General features: G+C 41.6%; 1 protein-coding gene across 1 annotated transcript; it reads left to right on the top strand.

The window, feature by feature from the left end:
* Positions 1 to 650: 650 nt before the first annotated feature.
* LOC124143553 (BTB/POZ domain-containing protein 6-like) lies at positions 651 to 5,594 on the top strand. Its single transcript, XM_048389827.1, has 3 exons — positions 651 to 796; positions 3,184 to 3,441; positions 4,550 to 5,594. Exons 1-3 carry the CDS (start codon positions 732 to 734, stop codon positions 5,592 to 5,594), a joined length of 1,368 nt encoding a protein of 455 aa, XP_048245784.1. The 5' UTR covers positions 651 to 731.
* The last annotated feature ends 3,705 nt before the right edge of the window (positions 5,595 to 9,299 follow it).

Genomic DNA, 9,299 nt, shown 5'->3' with positions numbered 1-9,299 from the left:
CGTGCGTTTCATTGGTGGTGAAGTTTATACTGGTGCTGCCAAATATTTCACTCATTGTGCCTTTTATGATTGTAAACTTAATCAGATGTGTTTCGATGTAATTTAATTGTTCATTGATCTTAAGCGGTTATTTCCTGATTTCACAATTTTTGTACAAATCGATTTCTGGGTTAACTTTCGCGTTTCAACTTGGGACAGTGTAGATATTATGATAAACTACGTTTACTATTTTCTATGACTAGCTTTCAACTATGGGCAATAACAATGTGGACTAGTCAATGTAGTACATTGTTTGAGTAGGTCATTGCAAGTGTATTTAGTCTGTTGAGGCCGTTTGTACATGAGTGACAACCAGTTGAAGGTGATGGGGGTCGAAATGGACCCAGAAATGGACAAGAACGAGTACCGAGCAGTCATCAAGTTTTTGACTTGAGAGAAAAAGTACCCTCCAAGAAATTCATGACCGCATGTCACAAACGTATGGGTTTTGTGCCCCAGCTATTCCTCAAAACATGCAAACAGTGAGTGTTCCATACAAATACTCGACAGCTTGAAATAAAATAGTCACAGTGTCACACCCTAAAGGGGTCAGTAGAGTAGACAGTAGACGTAGCTGAGGCAAAGAAGTGTCCTATTAACACAACCCACAACTCTCTCCAAACGCAGGAGATATCTTTGTTGATATGAAATGAACTAACATTGAAGGCCTTTGTATTTCGGTGAGACTGTAGATGTCACGTGACGTCAACCAGGAAGCAAGACCGGGTAGTGTTGTCTCGAGGTGTTACACATACAGGTAAAGAAATCTGACGTACATTTACATCAACGATTGTATATTAATGAAGTGTTTGATGAACATGTACATACTTATGTTCACCTAGTTGCAGCTCATTATGTCCACAGGTCACTTAAGCCAGGTGGAACTGATGAACGCTGGTGTTTATAAATCGAAACGTGAGGTCCTAATGCCTGTCCCTGGTTATTTCCCTTGGTGTTCGTCTCACAGCAACAACAAAGCTCTCTTTTGATTACAGACAACCATGTGTTTTCCCATGTGCTTCCATAGTAACGTTATATATTGTTTTAAAAATAACTAAGCATTCAACAACTATTACATGTACACGTGTGCACAGTCTGGCCTTAGGGCAGAAATAAAAGCAAAGGAATTGACTAGCTCAGCCAGCTCCTTCTCCGAGTTCAGGAAGCTAAACACACCACCCCCAGTTCCGCACCAAATGTCACTTGCTTGAGAGTATCTGTGGTCACACTCAGCATAAGTCAGCATAAGTCATCATGTAGGCGGAGTCCTAAACCTTTTCAAAATTCATTATGGTATGGCATTCCCATATTTGGTGGGTGACACCTTAGTGTGGATGGAGTGAGTGAGTGACATCTTAGTGTGGGTGGAGTGAGTGACATCTTTATGAGAGTGGAGTGAGTGAATGACACCTTAGTGTGGGTGGAGTGAGTGACATCTTAGTGTGGATGGAGTGTGTGAGTAACATCTTAGTGTAGATGGAGTGAGTGCTTGACATCTTAGTGTGGATGGAGTGTGTGAGTAACATCTTAGTGTGGATGGAGTTAGTGACATCTTAGTGTGCATGGAGCGAGTGAGTGACACCTTAGTGTGGATGGAGTGAGTGAGTGACATCTTAGTGTTGGTGGAGTGAGTGCGTGACATCATAGTGTGGATGGAGTGAGTGAGTGCATCTTAGTGTGGATTGAGCGAGTGAGTGACATCTTAGTGTGGATGGAGTTAGTGACATCTTAGTGTGGATGGAGCGAGTGAGTGACATCTTAGTGTGGATGGAGTGAGTGAGTGACACCTTAGTGTGGATGGAGTGAGTGACATCTTAATGTGAGTGGAGTGTGTGAGTAACATCTTAGTGTGGGTGGAGTGAGTGAGTGACATCTTAGTGTGAATGGAGTGAGTGAGTGACATCTTAGTGTTGGTGGAGTGAGTGCGTGACATCATAGTGTGGATGGAGTTAGTGACATCTTAGTGTGGATGGAGCGAGTGAGTGACACCTTAGTGTGGATGGAGTGAGTGAGTGACATCTTAGTGTTGGTGGAGCGAGTGAGTGACATCTTAGTGTGGATGGAGTTAGTGACATCTTAGTGTGGATGGAGCGAGTGAGTGACATTTTAGTGTGGATGGAGTGAGTGAGTGACATCTTAGTGTGGATGGAGTTAGTGACACCTTAGTGTGGATGGAGCGAGTGAGTGATACCTTAGTGTGGATGGAGTGAGTGACATCTTAATGTGAGTGGAGTGAGTGAGTGACATCTTAGTGTGGATGGAGTGAGTGAGTGACATCTTAGTGTGGATGGAGCGAATGAGTGACATCTTATTGTTGGTGGAATGAGTGGGTGACACCTTAGTGTGAATGGAGTAAATGGGTGAGATCTTAGTGTGGATGGAGTGAGGGACATCTTAGTGAGAGTGGAATGAGTGACATCTTAGTGTGGATGGAGCGAGTGACATCTTAGTGTGGATGGAGTTAGTGACATCTTAGTGTGGATGGAGCGAGTGAGTGACACCTTAGTGTGGATGGAGTGAGTGAGTGACATCTTAGTGTGGATGGAGTGAGTGAGTGACACCTTAGTGTGGATGGAGTGAGTGACATCTTAATGTGAGTGGAGTGTGTGAGTAACATCTTAGTGTGGATGGAGCGAGTGAGTGACACCTTAGTGTGGATGGAGTGAGTTACATCTTACTGTGAGTGGAGTGTGTGAGTAACATCTTAGTGTTGGTGGAGTGAGTGAGTGACATCTTTGTGTGAATGGAGTGAGTGAGTGACATCATTGTGTTGGTGGAGTGAGTGCGTAACATCATAGTGTGGATGGAGTGAGTGAGTGACACCTTAGTGTGGATGGAGTGAGTTAGTGACATCTTAGTGTTGGTCTAGTGAGTGCGCGACATCTTCGTGTTGGTGGAGTGAGTGCATGACATCTTATTGTGGGATTAGAAGCCCAATGTGGAGTGGTTTCCGTGTTGGTGAAATCTAAGTGTATGGTGCTGTCAAACCAAGGATCGTGATCAAGACGAATCCGCTATCACCACATCCTGACCCATATTGCGACTCCAGTATCAAGGTTTGAAGAAAACGAGAACGTTTTTAGTTAAATTTATAAAAATTCTTCCTCAGAGGGAATACAGAGTGTTTTCATTTTGTTTGTTCAGGCACATCATGACAACTGATGTTGACAATTGGCAAAATGGGAAGACCTTCCCGGAAACCAACCTGCACATGTTGGACAGTTTGTTGTTGACTGATGTGACCTTCCTAGTTGGAGATCAAAGGGAGACAATCCAGGCTCACAAATTCATTTTAGTCAGCCGTAGCTGCGTGTTTCACGCGATGTTCTGTGGATCGATCCCCGAGACGGGCCAAGTACTGATATCTGATATTCAGACAGACAACTTCAAGACCTTTCTAAGGTTAGTTGAGATGTTTTATTGGTATATTTCGAACTATCTGGCAGAAGGATAATAGAAGATAACAGAAGGTACAAAGAGAACAAGTTGTTGACATGGCACAATCTCCAGCACCCACAATATGACACGACAACATATCACCATATCTGGAGCCGTTTTATAAGCATCAAAAACAAAAGACAAAACGATTTACAAAACCCTAATTAATCTCAACTGAAAGCAGTCCATTGTAGAATACCGACTACATCGTGATGGTTTCTTGAGTTTTTAATGTTTACTCACATGGTGTAATTACACAGCAATAATTTCTGTTTTGTGAAAGTTTTTCTGGCTAGAAATTACATCACTCAGTGGTTTCTGAAATATCTCATGTTTGCCTACTTGGTACACTGATATTCCATAATTCTGTTCAACATAACGAAAAATCACGATCATTTATCATCCAAAACTGGCTCCCACAGGAGATATCACTTGGTTGAGATCAAGAGATATCTACACTGTAGATATCGCTGCAATCAAATTGCATCACAATGCTTTGCAGACCATTGTGACGTCACTGGTTACCATGACGTCGCAATCAAATGACATCACTAATGGCTCTGCTACTGAAGCTGTTAGCAGTACTTTTTAAAAATTAAGACACTGCTTATTACTTTCTACAAACTATAAAAGTTGGAAAAATGATGTTGGATGATAAATAAAATCTCGGCAAGCCTCGGTGTTTTCCCACTTTTATCAACTCGTGTTGATTTATTTGATATCAAAAGACACTCTCTTGAGGTTCTCTATTTATCACCCAAACTGATTTCAATGAGAGATATCTGTATGTGAGATCAATGAAATTGTAACAATACTTTGCGGCCAGTGTGATGTCATCAGTTACCATGACATCACAATCAAATGACATCACTAATCCCACTGCCACTGAAACTGTGGCTGTATTAGTTACACCCACGACACTTGGTGTTACTATTCAGAAAGTTAAGCTAAATAATGATTTTTGATGATTAATAGAATCCCACCCTTGTGTCTCAGCAAGCCTGAGTTGATACATTTGATATCCAAACACACCCGGGTGAGACTTTATGTAACATTAACATTTCATCACCAGGTTTCTCTACACGGGGGAGGTCACGTTAACTCCTAACACTGTCCTTGGTCTGATGTACGCTGCTAGAAAATACAATATCACAAGACTGGAAAAGCGGTGTGAGAGGTTCTGCTTAGAATCTCTGTCGCCTACCAACGCATGTCTATTCCTACAACAAGCAGACCTATTTGATAAAGAAGACCTGAAAGAAAGCGCTCTTGAAGTCATTAAATCCAATGCCGAGGTGAGTGTTGCTAGCGAGGGATTCCGTGAACTAAGCAAGGATTGTCTAAAGCTGATCCTGAAGACAGGTGACATGAGAGTTGACGAGATTTGCATCTTCCGATCTGTGATGTCGTGGGCAGAAGCTGAATGTAGACGTCAGGGAAGGGAAATAGCTCCAGAAGAGAAAAGAGAAGTTCTGGGAGAATGTTTGTTTCTCATTCGTTTTGCATCCATTTCAATGGCGCAATTTGCCACAACTGTCTGCAATGAAGGTATTTTAAGTGATGCCCATGTCATAATGTTCTTACGAAAATACTCTATCAGCCACCTGGATATACGGCCGTTCTGTGACATATCTCGGAAATCTCCTGTCTATATCTTGTCTCGCTCACATCCTGACCAAGAGTCCCACTCGACTTTTTACGATACAACCTCTAGATATGATGCGTTGTATATATCCTGTGATACCAGTGTTCACCTGACCGGGCTGAGCATGTACCCTGGGAGCCAGGAAGGCAAGGTGTATGTAGGCATAGTTGTTACTGACAGTGATGACACAACCCTGCTGAAGCATCACCAGGGCGTGGATGTGACAGAGGGGCAACTCTCAGATGTGGTGATGTTTCCTTCACCTCTGTCTGTTAGCAAAGGAAAGAAGATAAAAATCAAAGTCACCAGGTCGCACAATTCATTTCAAAATTATACATGTAAAATGAACAATCGGCGAGTAATGAGGCATGAAGCATCTGGTGTTGTGTGGACACTGGAGCACTGTGAGGAAAGTGAATTTGAGAACAGCCTAGCCTATGGATTACTTACTGGGATTTTCTACGAATTGTAGTGTGTTTACCTTTTAGCCTGATCCGTATTATCAAATTCAGATGACCCAGGGACAACTCTCCTTCCAACTCCTCCATCTCTGGCGGTGGGGAAGCCAAGTGGTTAATGCGTTCGCTCTTCACACCGGAGACCCGGGTCCGATTCCCCACATGGGCACAATGTGTGAAGTCCTGGTAAATTCTGATGTGCCCTTGCGATCAATCTGGTAATGGTAGACACATGACATCCAAAGTGCCTCGACATCGCATATGACGTTCATCCGGCCTGTGGCATCCCAATGGCAACGACTCTCTGGAGTTAAGTTAATTGAACTATTTATCCTATCCTTTTTCAAAGTCGAGTGTGAAATGCTTACTTCTTTTTTTATATAGTGGCTTATTAAGGATAGACAAGGGGGGAAAATGCACAGTATATCTGCATGTGTAAAAAAACAAACAATTATATATACATTTCCATTCGGCTTTCACAAAAAAACTTAACTTGTGTTTCTTTTGCAGTTATGTATATATTGCCTTTGTTTTGCCTTTTATCAACTTAATCATGTGTGTTTCGATGTAATTTGATTGTTCATTGGTGTTATGTGGTTATTTCCTGATTTCATTCTTTCTGTACAAACTGATTTCTGGGTTAACCTTCGCGTTTCAACTTGGGAATTAAAACGTAACGGTGTAGATATTATAATAAACTACTTTTACTATTTTCTATGTGTTTCATTAATCTTTGAAAAGAAGTACAATCCACCATTGCCAAATATAACGTCTTACATCTTGTGCAATACATATATACATACGCACGCGCCCGCCAACAGACACACGCGCACACAGATTATCAAAGTAGTTTGCTTTGGCAGCTATAAAGCACAGGATGGCCATCATAAGCAGATGTTTGATATCTAAATTTCAACATAATCTAGCCACGCACCATGAACACACGCTGTATTAATTCTTAGAAGGAGAATTTTTGTTTACAAAGTATACTTATAAAAAATACATAAAACGAATTTGATAATCTTTTGTAACTGCTCCATTGCAATGATAATTACCCTTTCAGGTCCATCCTCTGAATCTTTCCATTGTATGATCTGTCTAAGTCTGTGCGACCGTCACGAGAAACATCAGTTGTTCTTGTACGTCCTCTTCGTCTGTTCAGCGATATCAAAGAAATGACTCGTATTTTCTGCTCATATCGACAGTTGAAACAAGGAAATTTGGCCAAGTTTAGATGTATTGATGAGCTGATGTAGTTCAATAACGATCAAGTAGCCAGCAGCAGCAGTAGCCTTTGGTGTCCATATTTCACAGCTTTTGATGTACAATCGAGCATGCTCTTTCTATCACGATTTCAAAAGGTTTCCTGTCAGAGACATTTCCAAATTTGACGCATATGTCCAATGCAATTCCCAATTTTCACTTGTACCATATGTTCCCATGTATTTTCAGGTGATCAATTGACTTGCCTATGCATGTGTTTGTGACAGGAGCCACTGGTGGGGCAGGATACGCTCACCTCTTCACAAACACCTGGTATCATCACTATTTGATAGTGATTCATAAACGCATGCTCATGATATAACTGAAATCGTACAATCAACTCTGCTTTTAGCAGAGACTTCTTATGAATATGGAAAGGGTTTTGTTGCTTTGATTTACCATTATGCTACCCCAAGCCCCCTTTATCATGGAAAATTGGGCATCCTGGAACCCTGAGGTCCTGCGTCTTCCAGGCAAAGGTGGAAACTGACTGTAAAATTCCAGTTTCCACCCTTGCTGATGTTGGCTGGAATTTCCAGGCTCGATCGCAGGTCCAACAGTGGCTATTACGATTTATGTCCCTTCTATGTCCCTCCTTCTGACCAATCAGATTCAATGTTTCATTTCACTTTCATTTGTTTCAAACAAAATGATGGCGCCCAGTCAAGACGATCTGATGGATAATCAACATTTCTATTGTAATATCAGGGTGTTTGCATGCGAAGTGCGTCAGATCACTTGAGCACCTTGATTAAAAACATGAAAAGATGTGTAAAATATCTGTCGACGCAGAGTAGACGGTACACATGCTTTGCAAATCCTGCAGTCGACCACAACCTGCACCTTGAAATCCTTGTTGTTTATGAACCTGTTCTCTAGTTCGTGACATGATTTTGATTGGACTATGCATAGGCTCGTTAGTCCAGCCAAAATGTAACACCAGAATTCCAGCCTAGTTTGGCAAGGGGGGAAACAGGACTTCTATAGGCAGTTACCTCCATTGCCTCGGGAAGGTGGAGATCCAGGTACACTGCAAATTGTGGCACCGTCACACCCTGGACCAGCTTGTAAATTTTGGTGCAAAAACAAGAAAAATCCATCACAAACTTTCTGGGTATTTATTTATTTTATCAATAACATATTTCAGAAAATAAATTGTTTGATTTGTTTTAAACTTGTATTTAAAACTTATATCTGGACAATATGTTCATATCAATTTGTACAAAAGGGATGTAAAATGGACTAACCTCCAAGAAGGAAACATTGAAGCATGTAGAAACACAGTACAGGACAATGATATGTACATATGATATGTCATTTTCCTCCACGCGAATCAATGACAAGGATATTCACACATGATTATACACAAGCTCAGCACGACAACACTGATATATTTACAACAGTTGCCAATAACAACAAGATTATTCACACAGATAAAACATAGTCTAGGGTTGATCTTGAAAATCTATTATTTAGTACTTAAGTTTAAGCTGACAAGCGGGCATCAATGTATATATCTCCAGATGCTGCAACATTCGTAAACACAAAATAAGAACACCGTCTCTGATGATTTTCATTTCCTGAAGTAAGATCAACATTTCTAACATTTAATATCATAAACAGCAAATAAAAATTTTGTGACATCAGGTTAAGAATACATACTAGTGTGGTGAGTAGGAATATGTTGGATAATTGGTTTCGAATGTTTCTTGTTTAAAAAGAAAAGTAATCACAATAAGCATCATTTTAGATTTTGATGAAAACACTTCATCCTGTGTATTTCTGTGTATTTCTGTTTATCGCCTTACGCCCTACCAACCACTAACACCCTTTCCAACTAACACCCCTCCCCCACCAACACCCCTTTCCAGCTAACACCCGCCCCTCCACTAACACCCTTTCCGACTAACACACCTCCCCCACCATCACCCCTTCCCTGCAGACACACACCCCACCACTAACACCCTTTCCAGCTAAAACCCCTCCCCCATCAACACCCCTTCCCTGCTAACACCCCTCCCCACCACTAACACCCTTTCCCACTAACACCCTTTCCAGCTAACACCCTTCCCCTCCACTTACACCCTTTCCAACTAACACCCCTCCCCCACCAACACCCCTTCCCTTCTAACACACACCCCACCACTAACAACCTTTCCAACTAAGACCCCTCCCCACCAACACCCTCCCCTCCCCTCCACTAACACCCTCCCCTCCACTAACACCTTCCCCTCCACTAACACCCTCCTCTACAAACACCCTCCTCCACTTACACCCTCCCTCATTACCTAACCTGAATATTAAATAAATAATTATCAATTTCCAACATTTCAGAGATTTGAATTGAACTCTGAACAGGTATGTCCTACAAATATCAATTCCAGCACTTCTAATGTGCCCAGGAAGGATTAATCATGTTGTTGATCATCTTAACTTAAGAATGTGAGTTTGTTCCA

Source organism: Haliotis rufescens, unplaced genomic scaffold, assembly GCF_023055435.1.
Source record: "Haliotis rufescens isolate VD_foot unplaced genomic scaffold, xgHalRufe1.0.p SCAF_8, whole genome shotgun sequence".
Lineage (NCBI taxonomy): Eukaryota > Metazoa > Mollusca > Gastropoda > Lepetellida > Haliotidae > Haliotis > Haliotis rufescens.
This window is presented reverse-complemented; position numbering and strand designations above follow the sequence as displayed.